The sequence below is a fragment of the Delphinapterus leucas genome, chromosome 11 (genome assembly GCF_059928025.1).
Source record: "Delphinapterus leucas isolate spDelLeu-1000000601 "Yukka" chromosome 11, BTC_Dleu_Yukka2, whole genome shotgun sequence".
NCBI lineage: Eukaryota > Metazoa > Chordata > Mammalia > Artiodactyla > Monodontidae > Delphinapterus > Delphinapterus leucas.
The window spans coordinates 9,602,176-9,627,831 of NC_143139.1; the positions used below are offsets into that span (position 1 = coordinate 9,602,176).

Here is a 25,656-nt window from a genome sequence, read left to right on the forward strand (position 1 = left end):
TACAAGAGTACACTAGATCAAGGGGAAGAAAGGGTCAGCAGACTCAAAGACAGGGCAGTAGAATTCATCCAGTCAGAGAAGCAAAAAGAAAAAACAAAAGAAAGTGAAAATAGCTTAAGGGACTTATGGGACACCATCACGTGGACTACTATTTGCATGACCGTGGTCCCCTAAGGAGACGATAGAGAGAAAGGGGAAGAAAGCTTATCCCAAAATAATGGCTGAAAACTTCCCCAACCTGGGGAAATAAACAGACATCCAGATCCAGGAAGCCCAGAAACTTCCAAAAACGATGAATCCAAAAGGACCCACACCAAGACACTTTATAAATAAAATGTCAGAAGTTAAAGACAAGGAGAGAATCTTGAAAGTAGCAAGAGAAAAAACAAGCTGTCTCTCACAAGGGAACCCCCATGAGGCTATCAGTAGGTTTTTCAGCAGAAACCTTGCAGGCCGGAAGGGAGTGACAATACAGTCAAAGTGCTGAGAGAAAAAACTGCCAACCAAGAATACTGTACCCAGCAAAGCTGTCCTTCAGAATGAAAAGAGAGATAAAGAGTTTTCCATACAAGCAAAAGCTGAAGGAGTTCATCACCACTGTATCGGCCTTAAAAGAAATGTTAAAGGTACTTCTTCAACATGAAACAAGAGTGCTAATTAGTAACAGGAAAACATATGAAAGTATAAATCTCACTGGTAAAGATAAATATAGGGTTAATTCAGAATATTCTAATGCTGCAATGGTGGTGAGCAAATCACTTAAAAGCGAAAGTAGTAAAAACTAACTATAATAATGTGTTAATGGATACACAAGGTATAAAGATATGCATTGTGACATCACAAACAGTAAATGTGCAGAGAAAAAACGTAGAGTTTAAGTACACGGTTTGTTTTTGTTTGTTTGTTTGTTTTCTGGTTTTTCTTTTTAGCCGCACCATGCAGCATGAAGGATCTTAGTTCCCCAACCAGGGATTGAACCCGAGCCCCCTGCAGTGGAAGCGTGGAGTCTTAACCACTGGACTGCAAGGGAAGTCCCTAAGTACGCATTTAAAGTTTAGCTGTTATTAGCTTAAAATACTGTTATAAATATAAGATATCCTTCATAGTAACCTTAAATGGGATTTTATACCTTGATACTTTTATGTTTCTATTTATGTGAAATTAGTTTTCCTAAACTTTTAGAACATAGTGGTGTTCAGCGTAGTTTTTCTAACTTTACAGAATTCACTCTTCTGTTTTCACATGCTAAAAAATATGGTAGCTCCCTTTCTGAGATATCCCAGCTCTTCCTCTGCCCATCCTTATCTGAACCTTCTCTTTCCTTCTCCTTTCATTCCTTAATTTTCCCTACTGTGCTGAATTTTGATGCTATTCTATTCAACTTTGTCTCTACTCTGTAGTACCCTGTCCTGGTAGAGAACTCCAGCAGGTCTGTTTTGAGAATTCTCTGGAGCCAGACTGCTCTATCCTCTTCTGTCTTTACCACGGACACACTGCACTTGCCTCATATTGGAGTGGGCAACCCCCCACTCTCATTTCAGCTACTGCTCTTAATATAGCCCACTACACTGTCTAGTAAATAGCTGGGGCTATTTTGGAGGTCCCCTGCTTTTAAGTTCAGTGAAATACTTTACTCACTCTCTCAGCTTACTCTTGCACAGACAGTAATACTATGGAGGTCTTGTGGCTGTCAGTGGTCTGCCCTTACCTGCTTTCATTTCTGGATGCCTGAGGTTAACTTTACGGTAAGTATTCAGATTTGCTATCTTGTTCCATTGGTTTTTTGCGGGGTATTCTGAGAGTCAAAAACCTACAGAGTGGCCATATTCACTTCCTAGTATCCCTCTCAAAGACAAATTTGAAGTTCAGACATAGCAATTATGTTGTTATATTCATCATATACTTATCACTTTTTTGGACACTTATTTCTAATTATTTTTAAACCATCCTGTTGTGAGTCATTTCATTCTTTTTTGCAACAAGGCAAAAAATTCTCTCACTCCATGATTTTAAAAAGTTCCCTTTAATATATTCTTTAAATCTTTCCTGGTTTTCAACACTTATAAATGACTCCTGACTCACAATTCAGGTAAGTTACAACCGTGTACACTTTTAACAACTCCTCAACCACCTAAGGCTCCCTGCTTCTACTGAGTCTTAGAATGAGGCCACTAGAAACCGAAACGATCTTCCAAACACAAGAATATATGAAGGATTTTTAAAAATCTGAACAGGGCTTCCCTGGTGGCACAGTGGTTAAGAATCCGCCTGCCAATGCTAGGGACACGGGTTTGAGCCCTGGTCCGGGAAGATCCCACATGCCGCGGAGCAACTAAGCCTGTGTGCCACAACTACTGAGCCCACATGCCGCGACTACTGAAGCCCATGTGCCTAGAGCCCATGCTCTGCAACAAGAGAAGCCACCACGATGATAAGCCCGCTCACCACAACTAGAGAAAGACCACACACAGCAACAAAGAGCCAACGCAGCCTAAATAAATAAATATTTTTTAAAAATCTGAACATACACAACATTGTAAATCAACTATACTTCAATAAAAAAATTTTTTTTTAAATCTGAACATGATCTGAATAGAAATTCCATGTTTATGTACTATAACTTTGTCTTCTGTGAATACTGGGGTATAGCATACATGCAGTAGGTTTTCTCCTAGTCTAGGGGTCAGCAAACTAGAGTCCAATGGCTCAAAAAAAGTTTTACTGGAACACAATCATGCCCATTCCCTTAGCTATTATATATAGCTTCTTTCACACCACAACAGCAGAGGTAAATAGCTGCAACAGAGATATGGCCCACAAAGCCTAAAATATTTACGATCCGGCCCTTTGCAGAAAAAGGTGGCCAACCCTGTCCTGGTCTACAGATTTATCAAATGAGCTTCCACAAACAGCACCTGGGAGGTGGGTAAGTCTGAACAGGATGACTCTTTGTCACATTAGGTGCCCAGCACATTACAGGATGTTTAGCATCCCTGGCCCCCCAGGAACTAAAATGCTAGTAGTACTCCCAATCCCAGTGTTAACCAAAATTCTCCACACATTTCCAAACACTCTGGAGGAGAATGGAAGCACTATCCCTGGTTGAGAACCACTGCAGAACTAAATTAGCTCAGAGTAAAGAAGGAGTAAATACAACCCATAAATTCTAAGTGCCACCAAGATAGATGAGAAATGTCATTACCTTTTTAAAAAGCAAACTAAAAATCTATTCTTCTTCCCCTTTGACAGTTAAGCCAAAAATATGCTAACTTCTTAATAAAATTAAGCTTTATAATTTGATTACTACATCAAGATATCACAGGGTTGACTTAAAGTTTAAAAATAAATTTATAAGGCAATCTTACCGATTTGTTCCATCCAGATTTGATCTGTGGATGAAATTAAGTTTTGCGTCTGCCCAATAAAGCTTCCGTTCCTCATAATCCAAAGTCAGTCCATTTGGCCAGTAAATTTCAGTGTTTATTATAATGAAGCGACTTGAACCATCCATTCCAGCACGTTCTATCTTTGGTACTTCTCCCCAGTCTGTCCAGTACATGAACCTAAAAATCATGAAAAATAAACCCATGACATAAGCAGGTTAACCACCAAGTATCTTATAATTATCACTATTGGATAAAGAAAGCTCTCTCAGGAACACTAAAACTGAAACTCCTAGAAACTGTTATCGAAATTTTAAGCATCTATCTTTTTGCCACCATGATGGTAATAACTGATTCAAGACAAGCATCATCAGGACACAAAAACCATCTGATCAAAGTTTCTTTGGCAAAAAGGATACCTTACACTGTCTCAATGTATCTCCCCACAAATTACTTATTAATGACAAAGGGGAAAATGGTAACTTTAGAGAAAATAAACTTGGTGGACACCACCTTATCCACATCATCTAAATTAACATCATCAACACTGGCATCATATATGTGATATGCTGGGAAGAACATTCCATCTTTTTTTATATATAAATTTATTTATTTAATTTTATTTTTGGCTGTGTTGGGTCTTCATTGCTGCACGCGGGCTTTTCTCTGGTTGTGGTGAGCAGGGGCTACTCTGTTGTGGTGCGTGGGCTTCTCATTGTGGTGGGTTCTCTTGTTGGGAGTGCAGGCTCTAGGTGCGCGGGCTTCAGTAGTTGTGGCACACGGGCTCAGTAGTTGTGGCTCGCGGGCTCTAGAGTGCAGGCTCAGTAGTTGTGGCGCACGGGCTTAGCTGCTGTGCAGAATGTGGGATCTTCCCGGACCAGGGCTTGAACCCATGTCTCCTGCATTGGCAGGCGGATTCTTAACCACTGCACCACCAGGGAATCCCCCATACCATCTGTTTTATGTATATTCTCTTACATATTATTTCTGTCCCAAAATGCATAACCTGAATAAAATTATTAAGGAAAGAGAGAGTACCAAATTAAACATTGTACAAAACAGCTGCCTTTGAAAATATCAATGTCATAAAAGTCAAAGAAAGGCAGATGAACTAAGCTAGGTAGGAGGAAAATAAAGAGACACAGTAAGGGACTTCCTTGGTGGTCCCGTGGTAAAGAATCCACCTTCCAATGCAGGTGACGCAGGTTCGATCCCTGGTTGGGGAACTAAGATCCCACATGCCGCGGGGCAACTAAGCCCACGTGCCACAAACTACAAAGCCCACGTACCACTAGAGAAGAGAAAATCCACAAGCCGCAACTAGAGAGAAGCTCCAGCAGACCACACAGTAACGAAAAAGATCCCGCATGCCTCCACAAAAAGATCCCGCGTGCTGCAACTAAGACCCAAAGCAGCCAAAAAGAAAATAAAGAAAAATAAATAAACAAAGAGAGACACAGTAACTATATAAAGTGTATGATCCTGTACTGATCAGTTGGGGAATATGCTACAAAGACATTATTGGGAAACCTGGCAAAATTTGACAGCATGTCAAATTCTATAATAGAAATGTACTAATGTTAATTTCCTAAATATGATCATTGTACTTTGGTTCCAATATTTCAAATAAATCATGACCAAAAACTTCCCTAATTTGATTTTTAAAATACTAGCCCGTACATCCATGAGGTTTAATAAACTCCAAGTATGATAAACACAGAGATATACAACTATACACATCGGTTAAACTGTTGAAAGACAAAGGAATCGAGAGCACTAAGAAAATCAACTCATCACTTGCAAAGAAACCACAATATAACTAAGAGCTGATTTCTTATCAGAACAATGGAGGGCAGAAAGCAGTAGGATGACACACTAAAAGAAATTAAAATGTCAACCAAGAATCCTACATACAGCAAAATTATCTTTCCAAAATGAAGGTGAAATAAAGACATTCCCAGATAAACAAAGTGAGAGAATTTGTGGCATGTAGATCTGCCTTACAAGAGATACCAAAGATATTCTTCAGGCAAAAAAGAAGTGACCTAGATGTTAACTCAAATCCACATGAAGAAGCAAACAGTACTCATACAGGTAATTATAAAAGACAGTACAAATATATTTTTCCCTTTTCTTCTCTTAATGGATTAAAAAGACAACTGCACAAAAAAGTAATTATAAACTTGTTTTATTGGGCTTGTAACATATAAAGGTGTTATATATATGGAAATAGTAGCATTAGGAAGGGAAAAGGGAAGCAAAATTGAGGCAAGTTACAGCCATTCTTTAGGCCTAGCCTAAATTCCTAGTTTCATCACCTCGTGTTCCCTACCTTGAATCCTATAGTTAGAGCCCCAAGTTGACAAATTGTTTCCTTCCCCTAACAGCCAACCATGAGTGACTTGGTATGGTACTCTGTTCATAAAGGCTGTGAAGCCTAGTCAGAGCTGTGGGGGGAAACTCAGTGATTTTTAGTCAATGACTTCTACTAAGAACCCAGGGGAATGAGCTAATGCAGGCCTGCCTTTGTTGACCCTACTCTAAACACAGCGACTACATGCTCTTCCCAAAAGACACCCTGAGTTTTTTGTCCCTATGTTTTCGCACATACTATTTTACTCCACCCTAATTTAAAAAGCTAATAACCACCATCAATAATTAACTCACAAAACTGCAGCTATTACACATTAACTTCTACTGAGATAGCTATAAATTATCATAAAATTAAGCAAAATATATGAGGCAGCTGTTCTAGGAACTGAAAATAAGGCAGCACGAGACCACAAACCATGAGACAAAGGAAACTCACCAGGTGAGCTCCAAAAATCACCCTGACTCAACCTAGTGACAACTCCCCAACCAAAGTGTGGAAAGCTGAAACTGAAATTAGGAACAGTGGTCTCAACAAGCTTAAGGAGGCAGAGAGAATTTGGGGAAAAGAAAAGACTGGAATCTGCAGGGCCCCAAAGAGGAGAAAGTTACATTGGTGTGGGTGGGGGGGACTCATGGGGGATCCCCATGAGTCCTTGGACCAAGAACCAGGCTGTGCACGCACAGGATCCTCAAGGATTATCAGGTTGAGAACAGAACTAAAATGCCAGAAGTCAAGCGATGCAGGTGGTCTTACATGTTCTGCCAAGACAGAGTAAAGAACATCAACACCACCCTGGACATTCAGCTGAGACACCTCAAAGGGCTGAATCCAGACCACACCCTAGGGCAGTGGTTCTCAAAGTGTGATCCAAAGATCCCTGGACAGACTTCTCTGGTGGCTCAGTGGTTAAGAATCTGCCTGCCAATGCAGGGGACACGGGTTCGAGCCCTGGTCCAGGAAGATCCCACATGCCGTGGAGCAACTAAGCCCATGCACCACAACTACTGAGCCTGCATGCCACAACTACTGAAGCCCATGTGTCTAGAGCCCGTGCTCCGCAACAAGAGAAGCCACCGCAATGAGAAGCCCGCACACTGCAACGAAGAGTAGCCCCCGCTCGCCACAACTAGAGAAAGCCCGCGCGCAGCAACGAAGACCCAACGCAACTATAAATAAATAAATAAAGTTATTTAAAAAAAAAAAAAAAAAGATCCCTGGAGATCTTCGGAATCCTTTCAGGAGGTCTACAGGGTCAAAACTGTTTTCATAATATTGCTAAGTTTTATGTATTTATTTAGCCTTTTTCACTTTCATCCTGGAGGTTTTTCATGGATACATATAAGGTGTGGTGATGACTTCACCCTGATGGCTCATGGAATGTATACCTATTATATTTTCCATAAGCTTCTAAGGTAGGTTTTGGAAATAACTATATACATGTTCCGAGAGTAACTCAGTTCCCAGCACTTTTGCACTCTTACTAGCTACCTCTGATTATACCTGCTATAATCTCTGTACCATTATCATCTAAAAACTTGTTACTTTTGAAGTCTTGAAATTTTACTGTGCCCAGAGCAAAAACACATCAAGGAGCAAATACACTGCTTTGTTTTACAATATTTCTTAACTTTAAGTTTTTATTTTAAACTGTTTTTATTTTGAAATTTACTAGTATTCTATTTTAAAATAAAAGAAAATTTATTTATATTTGTCTTGTATTTTAAGAATGGACCACTGGCTTAAAAAGGAGAGATGAGAAAACTCACTTCGTCAACCCACAGCTATACTGCCTACATTTAAAGATGTTAAAAATGATGATACTGATCTATCAGAGAGAGTTCTCTGACTCTAAGAAGGGATGAAATCTACTCCAAGACCCTGAGCAAAACTGTAAATGAAAAACTATTACAAAAGCAATCTTTCCATTGGCTTATACATGCTATCTTTTTATGAATAGTATTATGGTTCCAGTTAAGCTGAGGCATTGAGACAATCATTCAGAGATTAAAGAAAAATGAATTGCATAGTTTAAATGTAAATATGACCTCATTAAAAGCCAAACAATGTTTATTACAGCTTTCCAGCTGGAGAAACTCACAAAAACAGAGACTCATAAAGCTTTCTCCAGTTAACATTACTGAATTCCTCCCAGAGGAAAAGCCAATAAAAGAAATCATAGTGCCGCCAATTTCCAAAGCTACAGTAACACAAAATTAAAATTTAGCTGCAAACATGAAGATGGAAGTTAATGTCATCTAAGAAACTGTGCTTTTGCCTTATATATGACTAAATTTAAGGATATGGCCGGAGTTACTGTTTCGTTTGTTCATCACGTGTCAGTACCAACTCATCATCAAAGATCTTCTATGTGAATGTTTACAACAATAAATGTAAGTGGTGCTGAAATATTCAAAGTGTTGAATAACTTTTTTGAATTGCACAGATTACCCTGAACTACCTACCTGTGCTGATATTTGCACTGATAGTCCAAAAGCAGTTGGTGGGTAAGAGTGCAGGGAGTGGCAACCAACTGTACTAACAGTCACTATATTTATTCTTCACCACGTACAAAAGAAAAGTCAGTCTCAATGAACACTGACATTGGTAAGGCAGAAAATTATTAATTTCATTAGAGCTTGACCTTTGATTACACATTTAATATTCTGTGTGACAAAATAGGATCTACAGAGAAAGTACTTTTGCTGCATATGAATGTAGAATGGTTGTCTTGAGAAAAAGCACTTGGCCAACCGAGCTAGCTGCTTTTTTCATGGAACACCAGTTTTACTTTAAAAAAAAAAAAAAAATGAACGACAAACTATGGTTAATAAAACTTAGGTATCAGGCAGATACTTTCTTGGAAATACGTGAAATGACCTTGTCACTTCAATGTGTTGCCAATAACAAAATCTGAGCTTTCCGCGTTCAATCTGTTGTAGTACATTATATATACCTGACAAAGGACTTATATCTATAATGTATATATATCTGACAAAGGACTTATATCTATAATGTGTGAAGAACTCCTAAAACTCAATAAAAGACAACCCAATTAAAAACTGGGCAAAAGGTCTGAACAGACACATCAACAAAAGACAAACAAAGGCAAATAAGCATACAAAAAGAGAGTCAACATAATTATTCATTACGGAAATGAAAATTAAAGCTATAGTGAGATATCACTACAGATCTAGCAAGATGGCTAAACTTTAAAAAATGGACAATACAAAGTACTAGCAAAGATGCAACGCAACTGAAACTCTTGTACACTGCTAGTGTTAATGCAAAATGGCACGTCTACTTTGGAAAACCGTTTGGCAGTTTCTGACGTTAAACATTCCCATAAGATCTAGTAACCCCACTCTCGAGTATTTACTCAAGAGAAATTAAATATGTATTCACACAAAAACCTGTATGAAAATGTCTATAGCAGATGTATTCATAGTCACCAAAAACTACTGAATATTCTTCAAATGGGGAATGGATAAACTATGGTACATTCGAACAACGGAATACTCTCAGGATTAATAAAAAGAACCACTGTAATAAAAATAAAAGTGCAAAAAAAAAGGAAAACTATTTTAGCTGTTAGAAGTCAGAATAATGGTTACTTCTGGGGGAAGGAGTAGAGCACGAGGGGACTTCTAGAATGCTGGTATTGTACTCTTTTCTTATCTATATGCTGTTCATATTGGTGTGTTCACATTTATAAACTTAATTTGCTTTATATATATGATTTGCACATTTTCTCTATCTGTGTTATAATTTAATAAATGTTTATATTTTTAGGAAAAAAAGAACCACTGACATATACAATAAACACATATAAACTTCAAATGCTTTACGGTAAGAGAAAGAAGCTGGATTCAAACACTACATGACATGATTCCATTTATGTTACATTCTGGAAAAAACAAAACTGTACACAGTCCGAAAACACATCAGTGGTTACCTAGAGCTGCAGGTGGAGGGAAAGGTTGATAACAAAAAGCCAAGAATATATTTTGGGGGGTCGTGGAATTGTTCTATATTTTAATTACGGTAGTGATTACCCAAATATAATAAGCATTTGTCTAAATTCAGAACTGCCACCCAAAAAAGTGTAAATTTACTGTGTGCAAATTTTACTTTAACTTTTTTAATGGGTGGAAGGCATCATTTAATACTTCACAAAAGATACATAAATGGCCAATTGGCACACAAAAAGATGCTCAATCTCATCAATCGTCAGGGAAATGAAAATTAAATCAGTAATAAGATATCACTTCACACCCACTAGAATGGCTAACATTAAAAAGACCAACAATACCCAGTGTTGGTGAGGATACAGCAACTGGAACTCTCATACACTGCTAGTATAATCACTTTGGAAAATAGTTTGGCAGCTTCTTACAAAATTAAATGTACACTTAACCCTATGAACCAGCAATTCTAGTTCTAGGTATTTACTCAAGAGAAATAAAAACATACCCACACAATGATCTGTACATGTAAGTTCACAGAAGTTTTATTCATAACAAACAAAAACTGGAAATAAATCAAATGCCCGTCAACAGGATGATTAACAAACTCTGGTATATTCATAAAATGGAATACTAGTCAACAATGTAAAAAAACTAACTACTCACATATTCAACAAGGGTGTATTTTTTTAAATAATGGTAAACAAAAGAACCCAGACTCAAAAGAGTACCTACAGAATGGCTCCATTATATGAAGTTTTAGATTCAGCAAAACTAATCTATAGTGACAGAAGTCAGATCAGTAGTTACCGTGGTGAAAGTAGAAGCTGACTTGAAAGGGACTAAGGCAGCTTTCTGGAGTGATGCGATAAAATGGGGTTTTTTGGGAGGTAATGGTTGATACACACATTTATCAAACTCATCAAGCTATAAATGCTAAAATATACATTTTTTGCATATAAATTATATCTCAAGAAAGTTGCTTGTAACACAAATAAGAATCAAGAGACTTTTTTTTTTTTTTTGCATTACGCGGGCCTCTCACCACCGCGGCCTCTCCCGTTGCGGAGCACAGGCTCTGGACGCACAGGCCCAGCCGCTCCGCAGCATGCGGGATCCTCCCCAACCGGGGCACGAACCTGTGTCCCCTGCATCAGCAGACGTACTCTCAACCACTGCGCCACCAGGGAAGCCCCCAAGAGACTATTTTTAAAGTTAATGCAAAGGTAGCTTCTTTTCTGTAGAAGCCTTTCCTAGCTTGCCTAGACAAAGTAGAGTTACTCCCTCCTATGTGCTCCTATAGCTTGTTTCGCTGTGCTCTAATACTTATCACAGTTTGTAGACAAATTATGAAGAACTCATATGGGCTGACCATAAGCAATTTGCACACTATCAAAGGGATATAACAAATAAGTGCCGTTGTCCTTCCTGTATAATAGAACTTACATAGGTCTCACAATTGCCACTAAGCTTGTCTAAAGAAGCACTAAACTTACAAGAACTCAGTGTCTAGTTTACGGTGTAATAAAAAGTTGTCACAAATGAATTAGTCAGCTCAACAAGAATTTTAGTAATAAATAAAATTATATGCATGCCACTGCTCAAAGCTAATAAATAACTCTTCCAGTACTCAACCCTAAGAAATATATCATGTCATGTTACTTCACGGATCACACTCAGGTAAAGGCTTCAACTACAACAAATGAAACTGAGAAATCTGTCAGGTGAGAATCTGATAAAAATTTAGAATTTTTAATTGAAGCTTGCTGGTATTTTCGTTTGTTCAAATATTTTTAAAGTAATAAATTTCGTCTATAAATACTGAACATTTGCATTTGTTATTTAATTAACCTTTAAGCTAAAAACTCATTACATACTTAATACAGAAAGGGAAAGAGGAACAGGCAACAGAAAAACACAAATATTTTATAAGTTACCAAGACACTATTTAATTTTTTTAATGTACTGACCACCTATTAGGAGCTTAGCATCATGCTTGACATGGTAATACAAAAATAAGCAAGGCAAAACTACTGTCCTTATGAAACTTGCAATCCAGGCAAGGAATGATTAACTATTATCAAGAGAGGTATGAACAGGCTGCTATAAGAGTACTGGGAATTGATACCCAATCGAGCCAGTGAATGTAAGAGTTCTCAACAAAAGCTCACCAGAGGAAGTAATACTTTTATTTAGGCAGTTGCCAAAATGGGAAACAGTGTTCCAGGAGGAAGACACAGCTTATGCAAAGGACACAAGAAGTCATGACATATTTGAGAAATAGCAAGATCAGCAGAGCTGCAGGATACTGTGTATTGTGGAGGGCACAAGGCAACAAAAGAAGTCCCACAGATGGGATCATCTATTTTGCTGTGCTAAGAAGCTTGGGACTGCACAGCCTATAAGAGATGAGAAGTTACTTAAGACTATTAAGCAGAAAAGTAAAGTGCTTATTATCCTTTTACAAATTACAAAAGATTATCCTTTTACAAATCACTGTTGATAATACTGAGGGACTGACTAGAGGGGGAAGAAATTAGAGAAGGAGAAGTAAGGAACAAAACTTCTCAGATATTCCAAATGAGAACTGATGAAGATAAAAGTTGAGGGATGGATCAACGAGGGAGAAGAAAGATAAAGGACAGACTAGGATGGCTCCCAAGATTTGGCAAATGTGAGTAAGTCCATATTGGTGTCATTCAACAAAATACGGAACAGAGACAGAGTTTAGGGGGCAACATGCTGAGTTCAGATAAAGATGAAATGAGCACACTGACATCATTGTTCTTCCTTCTATATCCAAAGAACCAGCCAAAAGAGTAACAAAAAAAATAGTGTAAAAATTAAGGAAGAGTTGGACAGAAAATAAAATAAAAAGGATGTTACCAGTCAATGCAGTTGGACTATAGTAACAAGGCAAAAGAAACTACAATTAAGAGTTGCATATGAAACCAAGCCAACCCCAAAGTGTAAGCAAGAGTCATGCCACATTCTAAGAACATGATGTGACAGATGTTAAGGTAAAATCTAACTATAAAGAGTCATGGGTCCTCAAAAACATTTTCTTGCCATAAAATTTGTTTTGAGAAAGTTTCTAAAATCACTGGGACTAAAGCCAGTGAAAATAATTCTGACTTAATGAAAGTGAAAAGAAAAGGGTCACGCAGAATTCATACACCCTTCGCCTTCCTCATCCCTGAACCAGTTCTGTTTTACCTTGATTAGTAGATTAGGCTTTTAAGTGAAGAAAAGGTTGGAGAATTCAATAATATCTATTTCCTGATAGAACTATCATAACGTCCTACGGAAAAACCCGAACGAACTTTTTGGCCAAGCCAATACAAAGAGAAAAAAAAATCTGTGAAGAAATCTGCTATACTTCCCGTGTTTTCCCTCTCCTTGATTATTTGTGTTAGTATCATATTTTAACTATATGTGGTGATTACTGGAAGATAATGAAAGCATTTGTTTTGGATGATTTGTTTTTACAGAGAATATACAGTAACCAAATCAAAAGAAAAGATTCTATTATTGAGGAACAGGAAAGACCATGGGTTCTATTAAATACAACCTTGCTCTGACAATATGCATCATAATGGAATTCTGCATGTGCATGTATAAACTGATTATCCTGGAGAAAATGATCCTTAGGCACCCAGTCTAGCTGACAAATTTAAGAGTTAGTGGACACAATACTAAGAATATATTTCATTCAGAAATAACATTGATATAACACTACTGGAAGGTATAGCTTATAAGCCTGAAATAAACAGCACGTTAAATCAATTTAATTCCCTACTCTCACCAAAGAAAATGTTAACTACAGCAATTTTGCCAAATTGCTGTTATCCACATTCCTCTTTCTGAAGAAAACAAGGTGATGCATTTTGAGCTCCTTTAAGTATAATAAAAATGATACATTAACTGTCTGGAATGCCACCCTCCTCCTTCTAGACACTCATACACACCCTGATTCTTCAGGACAGTTCAAATGTCACCACACCTTGGTGAAAGCATCTCATGACTCCCTCAAGCACACTCTCCTCTGTGCTCCTCCAGTGCTCTGTACATCTCAAACACATATGATAACCAGGACTGTTTACACGTTTCCCACGCCTCCAGATTCCAGGCCCTTGTTTTATTCATAGTTGTATCCCCTATCCTAAAACCATCTAATATAATGGCAAGCATATTTATCGTCAGTACTCCAAAGTTTAATAATGGTCTGCATTCACCTGCTCTTGGACCATCTTGTATGTGGGTCTTATTACAGAGACCACATCCTTGAAAAATACAGGTAGAATTTTATTTTAATGTATACCCTTATTCCTATACTATGCTCCAGTTACAAGCTATTTGTTATTCCTTGAATGTGCAATGAATGGCAGGACAGAGTTTGGCACACAGCGTTCCTACTGACTAAAAGCTATTACCCATTTCCATACCTTGTTCCTCTGGCCAACGACTGCTCAGCTAGAAAGCACCAACCTGAAATAGCCTCCCAAGTAAAACTGATAACTCTCTCCACTGTACAGATTCCCATAGCAATACCTATAAAGCTTTATTATACAACATTATTTCCCTAACTTTAAAACTGGCTTATACCTAATAAATATATAATTAGTCTCTCTTCTATGCACATTTTGCTATTAGGTCACCTCAGAGGATATACTAGAATATCCCATTGCTCAAACCTAAAAACTACACATAGAGCTTCACTGACTTTTTTTTTTAATGGCCTGGTGAAGAGAATAAAGGTAAAATTATTTCAGTCGTGCCCTATGAGGACTTCAATTACATGTCTGATGTATTACAGGAGTCCCAAAATTAGTTTTTGAGGAGAATCTTGCCCTTGCCCTTGAGTACTCAGTTCACATCTCTAGCTCACCTTACCTGCTTCTACTGAACTGCACTGTGCCCTGACACTGCAGCACAAAGACCAAATAAATGTGTCACTGATGATACTACAAGGGTGTTGTTCTCTACTTTACACAGCAGCTTCTTTATGAGGACTAATGGGGGTAGAAACTGGTTTCACTAACAGGAGTAAAGATGATTTCTCAGCGAATGGCATTACTCTTATAATCAGTATTTTCTTCTTTAGATTGGCTTAGATAATTCCTAAGGCCCATTCCAGTTATAAAATTTATATTTCTATTAACTATCTTCTTTTATATCTATCATCACACTCCATTCATTCTTTCAACATGAGAAAGGAAAAAAAAATACAGTATTCAAAGTACGGCAAAAATATGGACTAATCCTATGACCATTCACTTACAAGATGTTCTGTCATGGATAGCTGGCATTTTAGGGGGCTATCCAGCATCTAGACTACCTTACTATGGTTGAAGAATCCTCCACCTTATGAGACAGAACCACTACCTGAAACTAAGGAAACTGAAAACACCAGCTACTTTCTTTCCAAACCTTCCTTGCAATTGCGACAAGAGCATAAGATCTGGGTTTTACCAGTCAGACACACCAAGGAAAGGAGGAGGTAGAGGCAGGAGAGGAGGAAGCAACAGCTGCAGCAGCAAGGACCACAGCAATCCATTCTGGTGAGGCGGGGGTAACAGCAAAGGCTAGTTAAATCCAGTTTAAGTTCATTCATCCTTCTTTAATCCAGTTTTACAAGGGAGCACTGGCAGCAGTTTACGGATTACCTGTTGCCTCATGTCAGTGAGAGAGTACAAACAGTGGTAAGCATGCCACCTAACGGTGGTGCCTTCACCAGACCAGGTCTGTGCTATGATTTGCAGCAGAGTCCCTGGATGTAGATTCCAAGCTTGGTAATTCTACCATTTATGAAATTCTATAAGTAAGCCAACATCCTCTTTAAAAATATTTTTTCTGTTTAAAGTAGAAGGGTTTCTATTCCTTAAAACTATGAACACTAACACACTTTTTTTTTTTTTTTTTTTTGCGGTACGCGGGCCTCTCACTGTTGTGGCCTATCCTGTTGCGGAGCACAGGCTCCGGACGCGCAGGCTCAGCATCCACGGCTCACGAGCCTAGCCGCTCCGCAGCATGTGGGATCTTCCCGGACAGGGGCACGAACCCACGTCCCCTGCAACGGCAGGTGGACTCTCAACCACTGCGCCACCAGGGAAGCCCTAACACACATTTTTAGATCCAAACGCCATCACTTAAAAGTTTAGACAAAGTCACTTCAACTCTTGTCACAACAAAGCCTCATATCTTAGACCTCCCCCCACCTCCGCTATCTTAGAAATGGCATGTTTCAAAAATCTCACAACTCTTCCCTCAATCTACTGTGACTCCTCTCATTAAGGGCCAATGTCAACATTCATGAGAATGACTGGCAGAAAACTGTCAGGCCAATCACATCCTGAACCTTCCACCTGTACACTTACCTAAAACAGTATCTTGATGAAAACTGATATAAAGGGAACAATTTGTGACAGATGGAAAAGCCAACTTAACATCAAAATACGACACTTACATCACCATAAACAATGAAACAATGAGGCGTAAAAGAAAGTTCAACTGAACTGTCTGCTTTATCTACACATTTACAACTTCAAAATCCAATAATCACCAATACATAATGACCATGAGATAACCAGTTCTTGAATATTCAGAAACCAGAACTGTATGCATAATTTAGTTATGGTATGGCCTGAATGTTCCCCTGCCCCCCAAGATCATATGTTGAAATCCTAACTCCCAAGGTGATGGTATTAGGAGGTATGGCCTCTGGGGTGATTAGGTCATGAGGTTGGAGCCCTTGTGAATGGAATTAATGCCCTTATTTAAAAGGCCCAAGAAAGCTCCCTTGCCCCCTCTACCACGTGCAGTTACAGTGAAAAAACAGCCGACTAGGAAGGAGGCCCGCCCCTGACACCAAACCTGCCAGTGCCTTGATCTTGGACATCATAACCTTCAGAACTGTGAAAAATAAATTTCTGTTGTTTATAAGCCACCAGTTATGGTATACTGTTACAGAAGCCCAAACGGACTAATACAAGTTACCTTAAGTGCAATGTTTCTTAGATTATGCACACGCTTCCCCACACAAACACACTAATAAAAACAACAACATTAATACCACCACCATCAACAACAGCAGCAGCATCAACAGCATGAAACACCTAAAGCATACGTTTTTTTAACCCTGGCAGCATTTGAGAATGACCTGAAAAACTCATTAAAAATATCAGTAACTTGGGTTCCTCCATCAGAGATTCTGATTAAATTGGTCTGGATTAGGGCCCAGGCATCAATATTGTCTAAAAGCTCCCGAAGTAATGTTAGTGCACTCAGGGTTTAGAAAGAGTGAAGAGGAGTCTGACTTTCTCAAGCACCTGTTTATCCATAGCACTCTGTTCCTGTACAGGTGTTGTTAATGTGTTTAAATCATTAACCAGCTGACCCTAAATATTAGCTAATAATTAGCCTCAGCTGGTACTCAGGCCTTAAGCTGTGGAAGACCACAAAAGGAAACAAAGGGCCAAACGAATTCCTTCCCACAAACAACACTTCCGTATTTCTTTCAAAAGTTTTATAATTTAAGAAATGGTATTTTGAAAGTTCACAATTACTGTTTAAAATTCTACTAAGAATAAATATACAAACATCTGTGAGGATAAAATGAATTTTCAAATTTCTTCTAAAACTTTTCAAGCTTTTGACAAACAATTCTTTATATACATATGGTGGCAACTCTTCATTGGAGGTTTTAATTTGTTAATTCATTCAATATATTACACACAACAGGGTTTCATTTTACTTATAAGATATAAACATATAGAATATTATAATAAATATCCTTAAAAAACTTTCGTCTTCAGTTTAGAAGATGCTGCCAAAATGGTAAAAGATGGATTATGTTAGGCTAGCAAGAAATTTTCATCAAAATGTGTAATATAAATAGTATAGTCATCGTGACATTGTGTTATTTTGACACTGGTTGACTTGCATCTACCCTTAGCTATGCTAAATAAATCTGAAAAGATCACAAAACTAATGTTTTTTCTAAATAATTAAGGATTTTTTACTTTTTCCTTCATGCAGGTTCAGTCCAGTAACAGATCAAAATCTAAAAAGCTGTCATCCACTCTTGCCACTTTTATTCAACATACTTTTGGAAGTCCTAGCCATGGCAATCAGAAAAAAAAAAAAGAAATAAAAGGAATTCAAATTGGAAAAGAAGTAAAACTGTCACTGTTTGCAGATAACATGATGAAACTGTCACTGTTTGCAGATGACATGATATTTACTATACATAGAAAATCCTAAAGATGCTACCAGAAAACTACCAGAGCTCATCAATGAATTTAGTAAAGTTGCAGGATACAAAATCAATACACAGAAATCTTATTCCTGTACACTAACAACGAAAGATCAGAAATTAAAGAAACGATCCCATTTACCATCATATCGAAAAGAATAAAATACTTAGGAATAAACCTACCTAAGGAGACAAAATATGCGTACTCTGAAAATTCTTAAGACGCTAATGAAAGAAATTGAAGATGACACAGACAGATGTAAAGATATACCATGTCCTTGGACTGGAAGAATCAATATTGTGAAAATGAGTATACTACCCAAGGCAATCTACACATCCAATGCAATCCCTATCAAATTACCAATGGCATTTTTCACAGAACTAAAACAAAAAAATCTTAAAATTTGTATGGAGACACAAAAGACTCCAAATAGCCAAAATAATCCTGAGAAACAAAAACAGACCTGGGGGAATCAGGCTTGCTGGCTTCATACTGTACTACACAGCTACAGTCATCAAAACAGTATGGTACTGGCACAAAAACAGAAAGATAGATCAATGGAACAGGATAGAAAGCCCAGAGATAAACCCTCGCACCTATGGTCAATTAATCTATGACAAAGGAGGCAAGATGATACTACTGAAGAAAGACAGTCTTTTCAACAAATGGTGCTGGGAAAACCAGACAACTGCATGTAAAAAAAAAAAAAAAAAAGATTAGAACATTATTTAACACCATACACGAAAATAAACTCAAAATGGATTAAAGACCTAAATGTAAGACTGGACACTATAAAACTCTTAGAGGAAAACATAGGCAGAACACTCAGACATAAATCACAGCAAGATCTTTTTTGATCCACCTCCTAGAGTAATGGAAATAAAAACAAAAATAACAAATGGACCTAATTAAATTCAAAAGCTTCTGCACAGCAAAGGAAACCACAGACAAAACAAAAAATACAACCCACAGAATAGGAGAAAATATTTGCAAACAGTGCAACTGACCATGGATTAGTCTCCCAAATTTATAAACAGCTCATGCAGCTCTATATCAAAAAAAAAGAAAAAAGAAAAAAACTCAATCAAAAAAAATGGGCAGAAGACCTAAACAAACACTTCTCTAAAGAAGACATACAGATGGCCAAGAGGCACATGAAAAGATGCTCAACATTGGTAATTATTAGAGAAATGCAAATCAAAACTACAATGAGGGCTTCCCTGGTGGCACAGTGGTTGAGAGTCCGCCTGCTAATGCAGGGGACACGGGTTCGGGCCCCGGTCCGGGAAGATCCCACATGCCACCCAGTGGCTAGGCCCATGAGCCATGGCCGCTGAGCCTGCGCGTCCGGAGCCTGTGCTCCGCAACGGGAGAGGCCACAACAGTGAGAGGCCCGTGTACCGCAAAAAAAAAAAAAAAAAAAACTACAATGAGATATCACCTCACACCAGTCAGAATGGCCATCATCAAAAAATCTACAAACAGTCATTGCTAGAAAGGGTGTGAAGAAAAAGAAACTCTCCTACACTCTTGGTGGGATGTAAACGGATACAGCCACTGTGGAGAACATTATGGAGGTTCCTTAAAAATCTAAAAATAGAGATACCATATGATCCAGCAATCCCATTCCTAGGCATATATCCAGAGGAAAACATGGTTCAAAAGGATGCATGCACCCCAGTGTTCACTGTAGCACTGTTTACAATAGCCAAGACATGGAAGCAACCTAAATGTCTATCAACAGATAAATGGATAAAGATTTGGTACATATATACAATGGAATATTACTCAGCCATTAAAATAATGTCATTTGCAGCAACATGGGTGGACCTGGAGATTATCATACTAAGTGAAGTAAGTCACATACAGAAAAAAAAGTACCTTATGATATTGCTTATATGTGAAATCTAAAAATAAAAAATGATACAAATGAACTTATTTACAAAACAAACGGACTCACAGACTTAGAGAACAGTTACCAGCGGGGAGGGATAGATTGGGAGTTTGGGACTGACATGTACACACTGCTATGTTTAAAATAGATAACCAACAAGACCTACTGTATAGCACAGAGAACTCTGTTCAATATTCTGTAATAACCTAAATGGGAAAAGAATTTGAAAAAGAACAGATACATGTACACAAATAACTGAATCACTGCTGTATACCTGAAACTAACACAACATTGTTAATCAACTAGGCTCCAATATAAAATAAAGATTTTAAAAAATAAATAAATGAGAAAAAGCTGTCATGCCTTAAACAAAACTGCATTACTCAAAAAACAATTGGTAACTCTGAACCTTCCCCTGGGAAAACTGGTACACTTCTAAGAGTTTAAACACTCCTGATAATAAAAGCCATCACTCATTACCGTCTTTTTCAAATCCATATAAATCAGCAGAAAAAAGTTGGTAATCTTACTCAGATACCCACAGTAGGCAGACATGCCCCAAAGCCAACCCTTTTTTTATGTATGTGTGGGGGCATCATTAAGATTCTTTGACAAAATTAGCAACTGACACCAAGAGTCAGAGTGAAATAGCATCTAGGGGATGAACAGTCTTCTGATACTGGTGCTAAATTTAGAGTTACCTGGGTACTACCTAGCACTAAAAGTTATCTCCAATTTCACCTTGAGGTCAAACAGGTCAAAAGAATAAACGTCAAAATAACCACCAAAAACAAAACAGAAATAGTTATTTAAAACTTAAAAATAAAAAGGCACCATAGGGCTTCCCACGTCCGCCTGCCGTTGCAGGGGACATGGGTTTGTGCCCAAGTCCGGGAGGATCCCACATGCCGCGGAGTGGCTGTGCCTGTGAGCCATGGCCGCTGTGCCTGTGCGTCCGGAGCCTGTGCTCCGCAACGGGAGAGACCACAACAGTGAGAGGCCCACGAACCGCAAAAAAAAAAAAAAAAAAAAAGGCACCATAAACATCTACTTTAAATGTATTCTCCAGTTAGAAAAGGAGCTAAGTAAAAGGATTATTATTTTAAGTAGGCCTGTTTCACAAGGATTTAGTTGCAAAAGAATTTAAAGTGATGGGTGAAAAATTAATTTGTTAATAAACTCTAAACAAATACTACTTAAAAAAGTGAACAGTATGTTTGAGTAGGCAATTCATTAATCTACGACAGGTGGAAAGCAGGTGAAAGAAAAAAAGGACAAAATCACCTGAAAGCTACAGAATAAACTTTTTTCTTAAATTGAAATAACTGAGAAAGGGAAAATGGCACTAGACTAGGAATTAATCTCTAACCCAACTCTCAAATTTCATCAAATTAAAACTCTAGTATATATTTTATTTTATTATTATTTTTTTTTTTTGCGGTACACGGGCCTCTCACTGTTGTGGCCTCTCCCGTTGCGGAGCACAGGCTCGACACACAGGCCCAGTGGCCATGGCTCACAGGCCCAGCTGCTCTGCGGCATGTGGGATCTTCCCAGACCGGGGCACAAACCCGTGTCCCCTGCATTGGCAGGTCGACTCTCAACCACTGCGCCACCAGAGAAGCCCTCTAGTATATATTTTAAAAACTCTTCATTGGGGGAGCTACTTAGAGTCTCACCCTACTTCACATCCCCCAAAACAACTGAAGAATTAAATATGAAGTATGGTACAAGAGAGGAGGCAACCAGTACAGGGAGCAAACCGCACTGGTAATGTTCTACTGCTTAGCTTATATAATAGGCACAGTGTTCATTATGTTATTCTTTTTATCTTCTTGTAGGTATGAAATATAAGTATGTGAGTGGTTTAAAATGCACAGCAAACTAAACCATAAAGAAAAAAAGAAGAGAGGAAAGCAAGCTGGACATACTTAACTCTCCTTAGTACTGGAAAGAGTGGAATATAAGAATCATAAAAGAAAGAAATAGCAAATTAAATACTGGGGTGGGGGTGGGCAGGAACACTTACAAAGTCTGTCTCTGGCAATACAGCAAGGCTGTAAGTCCAGAGAAGGCTTTCTATTATAAAACACCTAAAAATGATAAACTCCAAAAATAATTTTTTAAGTACATGTCTGCGACCATAGAAAATTAAGGAAACATTTTGAGCACAGCAAAAAGAAAGGAAAAATCCAGAGAAGTAATCTAGCACTGAAAGAGAGACAGTCTCTGTAATCTACACAAGGTAGCACCCACAGATGAGGGATTATACACAGTACCAGAAACCCCAACTTGAACATTCTCAGTGGGTTAGCTAAAAGGAACACACACACACACACACACACACACACACACACACACACACACAGAAACACACAGAAAGAGAGAAAGAAGGAAATGGTAGGAATACCTGACTGTATGAAGAGATAATTAATGAACATGAAGATAATTCTGGATAATCTCTTTAGTGCTAAATACAAAGGGAAAAAATGGATTCATGAAAGACAGGTTATCATAAAAAAACATGGAAGAGTGAGGAAAACAGATTTCTACTTAGAATTCTAAAAGAAAACAATGGGGCAAATGCAATATTTGAAGAGAATTTTCTACAACTAATGAAAGACATCAGCCCACAGAATCCAGAAACCCAACAAATCCCAAGTAGCATAATAAGAAACAAAAATCTACACAAATTATACTGAAATTATACTGAGGAAAACAGATTTCTACTTAGAGTTCTAAAAGAAAACAATGGGGCAAATGCAATATTTGAAGAGAATTTTCCACAACTGATGAAAGACGTCAGCCCACAGAATCCAGAAACACAACAAATCCCAAGTAGCATAATAAAAAACAAAAATCTACACATATTATACTGAAACTGTGCTCAGGAATGATAATAAGAATAATAGATTATTTCAACAAAGAATGCCAATGGATAGTAGAATGATACCATGAACATGATAAAATCTATTGACCTAGAATGAAGGCGTATCAGACAAACAAAGCCTGAGAGAGTCAGCTACCAACACACCTTCACTAATGTAAATTCTAAAGATTCCAAAAAATTATCTCACCTGGAAGGTCTAATATGCAAGATAGCATGATAAATCTAAATTTTAAAAATTTCTAGTGAGTTACAAACAACGAAGTAGAACTTAAGTTCATGATAATGATATTTATATAAGCCAGGAAAGTAATAAACAGAGGTCAAGTGTACTAAGAATTTCATAAGTATACATGTTAAAAAATTCCTAGGGTATCTTCAAAAAGAACAGAATGTGTACAATTTACACACTAGTAGAGGGGAAAAACTGAAGGACAAAATATGATCAACATGAAAAAAGCCAAGAAAGAACAGAAAAAGAAACAGAAATGGGAAGGACAAACAGAAAGCTCAAAGTAAGATGTCAGAAATGAACTGAAATATATGAGTAATTACAATGAGCACAAATGGACTAAAAGCTTCAGTAGAAGACAAACTGTAATGGTGGACTTAAAAACCAAACCACAAGCTACTTAAAAAAGAAATACCTAGAAAACAAACATACAGAAAATTTAAAAACAGAAAACTATTTATCAGGCAAAAACTAACTGAAAGAAAGTGCATGTAGTTAGTAATAACAAACAAAATAGACTTTTAAGTCAAAGTGCATTAGTAATAAATTCAGTCCCTAAATAATAGTATGAGGTACATCAGGAAGATAATTCTCTACCTACATACACTGCAAAACAGTCTCAAAGCACATTTTTAAAAAGCAAAATGGGCATATCTATAGAAAGAAACTGTCAAGATTTTTAACACACTTCTCTCAGCAATAGATAAATCAAAGAGACTCAAAAATCAGCTAGGAATTTGAAGATTTCAACAGAACAAACATGCTTGATTTAATCCCAGCAAGATTTAATTAGAATCTGACAAGCTGACATTAATATTCATTTGAAAAATCAAAGACTAGAGCTGCCAAAACAATTTTGAAAATGGAAAACCACCTTGGAGAACTCATACTAATTGCTTTCAAGACTTACTATCTTTACTACAGTAATCAAGAGAGCATGTTATTGACAAAACAATGGACACAAAGATCAAATGAACAGAGTCCAGAAATAGACCCACATATTTGGTTTTCAATAGATACAAACACAAGTCAATGGAGGGCAGTCTGTTCAACAAATGATGCTGGAACAATTGGATATTCACATGCCAAAAGATGTACTTCAATCACATCACATACAAAAATTAACTGAAGATTGAGGAGGAGCTTCAAGATGGCGGAAGAGTAAGACGTGGAGATCACCATCCTTTCCACAAATACATGAGACATACATCTACACGTGGAACAGCTCCTACAGAACACCTACTGAACGCTGGCAGAAAACCTCATAAGTCCCAAAAGGCAAGAAACTCCCCACGTACCTGGGTAGGGCAAAAGAAAAAAGGAAAAACAGAGACAAAAGAATAGGGACGGGACCTGCACCAGTGGGAGGGAGCTGTAAAGGAGGAAAGGTTTCCACACACTAGGAAGCCCCTTCACGGGCGGAGACCTCGGGTGGCGGAGGGAGGAAGCTTTGGAGCCACGGAGGAGAGTGCAGCAACAGGGGTGCAGAGGGCAAAGTGGAGAGGTTCCCGCATGGAGGATCGGTGCTGACCAGCACTCACCAGCCGGAGAGGCTTGTCTGCTCACCCGCTGGGGCGGGCGAGGGCTGGGAGCTGAGACTCGGGCTTCCATCGGATTCCAGGAAGAGGACTGGGGTTGGCTGCGTAAACACAGCCTGAAGGGGACTAGAGCGCCACAGCAAGCAGGGAGGGAGTCCAGGAAAAAGTCTGGACCTGCCGAAGAGGCAAGAGACTTTTTCTTTCCTCTTTACTTCCTGGTGTGCGAGGAGAGGGGATTAAGAGCGCTGCTTAAAGGAGCTCCAGAGACGGGCATGAGCCGCGGCTATCAGCGCGGACCCCAGAGACGGGCATGAGACACTAAGGCTCCTGCTGCCGCCACCAAGAAGCCTGTGTGCAAGGACAGGTCACTATCCACACCTCCCCTCCAGGAAGCCTGTGCAGCCCGCCACTGCCAGGGTCCCGGGATCCAAGGACAACTTCCCCGGAAGAACACACAGCGCACCTCAGGCTCCTGCAACGTCACGCTGGCCTCTGCTGCCGCACGCTCACCCCGCATTCCGTACGCCTCCCTCCCACCGGCCTGAGTGAGCCAGAGCCCCCGAATCAGCGGCTCCTTTAACCCCATCCTGTCTCAGCGAAGAACAGACGCCCTCAGGTGACCTACACACAGAGGTGGGGCCAAATGCAAACGTGAATCCCAGGAGCTGTGCGGAACAAAGAAGAGAAAGGGAAATTTCTCCCAGCAGCCTCAGGAGCAGAGGATTAAATCTCCACAGTCAACTTGATGTACCCTGCATCTGTGGAATACCTGAATAGACAACGAAACATCCCAAATTGAGGAGGTGGACGTTGGGAGCAACGATATATATTTTTTTCCCTTTTTCTCTTTTCGTGTGTATGTACGTGTATGCTTCTGTGTGTGATTTTTTTCTGTATAACTTTGCTTTTACCATTTGTCCTAGGGTTCTGTCTGTCCGTTTTATTGTTTGTTTTTTAGTATAGTTTTCAGTGCTCATCATTGGTGGATTTCTTTTTTGGTTTGGTTGTTCTCTCTTTTTAATCAGTTAAAAAAATTCTTTTAAATATTTTTTGGTTTTTATTGTAATAACTATTTTTACTTTATCTTTTTCTTTCCTTTTTTCCTCCCTTTTATTCTGAGCCATGTGGATG

General features: G+C 38.5%; 1 protein-coding gene across 3 annotated transcripts in view; it reads right to left on the minus strand.

Moving 5' to 3' along the window:
• The window catches only part of LRP6 (LDL receptor related protein 6), a 183,793-nt gene that overhangs the window by 109,696 nt on the left and 48,441 nt on the right, over nt 1–25,656 (minus strand). For all 3 annotated transcript variants that reach the window (XM_022577612.3, XM_022577611.3, XM_089920312.1), the window contains one exon: nt 3,366–3,563. In XM_022577612.3, the coding sequence (XP_022433320.1) occupies nt 3,366–3,559 (194 nt within the window). In that variant the 5' untranslated portion in view covers nt 3,560–3,563. The remainder of the gene's footprint in view (nt 1–3,365; nt 3,564–25,656) is intronic.